At 35.6% G+C, this 1,713-nt stretch overlaps 1 protein-coding gene across 1 annotated transcript in view; it reads left to right on the forward strand.

The window, feature by feature from the left end:
* ZNF532 (zinc finger protein 532) overlaps positions 1–1,713 on the forward strand; it is an 88,980-nt gene that overhangs the window by 58,075 nt on the left and 29,192 nt on the right. Inside the window, 1 exon segment of the mRNA XM_025198484.1 lies at positions 873–1,035. Coding sequence (XP_025054269.1) covers positions 873–1,035 — 163 coding nt within the window.

The following is a 1,713-nucleotide window of genomic DNA, read 5'->3' on the forward strand; positions in this document are numbered from 1 at the left end:
CGACCCCCCCCCACCCACCGTCATTCTTGACAGGCAGTTCGCTAGTAATATATATATATTTCTTAATCATCAGCTGATTCTTCTTACCATGCTTTTGTTGATAGCTAGCCTTCATTTTTTTCCAACATTGAAGTTGATCTAGCTGCCATTAAAAAGACTTTTTTTTTTAGTGTTTCTAGCAGTAGAATTATTTTGTGCCTCTATTTGTTTCTCAGTCTGTTACGGAGAACCTGGTAGAGTTCTTACACATTTTAAGTAGCAAAATACAACATCTTTCTCTGAAATTCTAAATTTTGAGAGGTGGGGAAGTCGGACTAATAGATCAAGAAACTATATTGGTGCCAAAAGTAAACCCTGTTTAAAGTGTGTGCGCAATTCTGGTCAGTTCAGCAGCCCCCATCAGAATGCTGTAGCTTTTAGCTCCTAAGGGCAGGTAGCCCTTTAATTTATAATATGAATTAACTATATATATTATTCATTTGGAAAAACTTGTAAAAGCATTTGTTTTTATAAGTAAGTTGCTGGAGGCTGCAAGTATGAGAAGAACAATGGAAAAAACCCTGTCATACCCAGTTCACTCTTCCTTTCAGCATCCACTCTCTGCCACTGTGACACAGGATACTGGGCAAGATGGACTTATTGTCTAACCCAGTGAATGTCAGTTTTTGTGTTATTCTGTGATTATATGATTTTTTTTGTAAGTGTGGCTTTACTTTTCATTGTTCTTGAATTAATTGTAGTTTAATTTTTAATGTTGTGGGTTTAGGGTGGATGTTGATGAGAATAAAGTTAATTTAGTGACTCCTGCTAATAAATGATCAATAACTGACCTTATTTACTGACCTGACTTACTGAACTTCTTCTATTTTTAGAATAATATATAAATGTTCTATGTGTGACACTGTGTTTACCCTGCAACCATTGCTGTATCGCCACTTTGATCAACACATTGAAAACCAGAAGGTGTCTGTTTTCAAGTGTCCAGACTGTTCTCTTCTATATGCACAGAAGCAGCTTATGATGGATCATATCAAGGTTTGTAGACATTTCCTCTCATTTGCATTCTTACATAACACTTATCATGTTTACTGACTTTACAGGAAATCATTACAGAAGGTACAAATTAACAAGAAAGAAAAAAATTGATCTTAATACCTCCTAAAGAGAAAGTTGCAATTACTGTTTCTAAGTAGTTGGTATATTGTACAGTTATCAATGCATCTTACAGGTAATTGCCAATGAGATTTCTCTATGTCAGCATTAGGTTTTGATGTAGTGGCAATGCATATTTGCCTTACAATCAATATGATAACTTCTAAAAAATAATATTGGGAGCAGTGAGATACCTAAATTTAGCAATCCTCCTGAATGCTGAGTCTCTCCTAAATTGTGTGAGGTATCATCACTCCCATTGAAGTCAGCTAGTAATTGATGATGATTAAAGAATCAAATTTTATATGCTCCCACTCTTTACTGGGGATCGAGTGTCGTAATTATGTAGATGTAGAAAATACCTTTAGATAGCTTTAGAAAGATAAAGCAAGGAGGATCATATAATAGTATTGACACAATAAACTGATTTAATAGAGAACTTATTTCATAGTTTCATAGTTTCATAGTAGATAGGGTCAGGAGGGACCTGAACAAATCATCTAGCCTGACCCCCTGCCACAGACAGGAATGAATGCTGGGTTCACAAGACCCCAGACAGAC

Source organism: Alligator sinensis, unplaced genomic scaffold (assembly GCF_000455745.1).
Source record: "Alligator sinensis unplaced genomic scaffold, ASM45574v1 scaffold347_1, whole genome shotgun sequence".
Classification (NCBI taxonomy): Eukaryota; Metazoa; Chordata; order Crocodylia; family Alligatoridae; genus Alligator; species Alligator sinensis.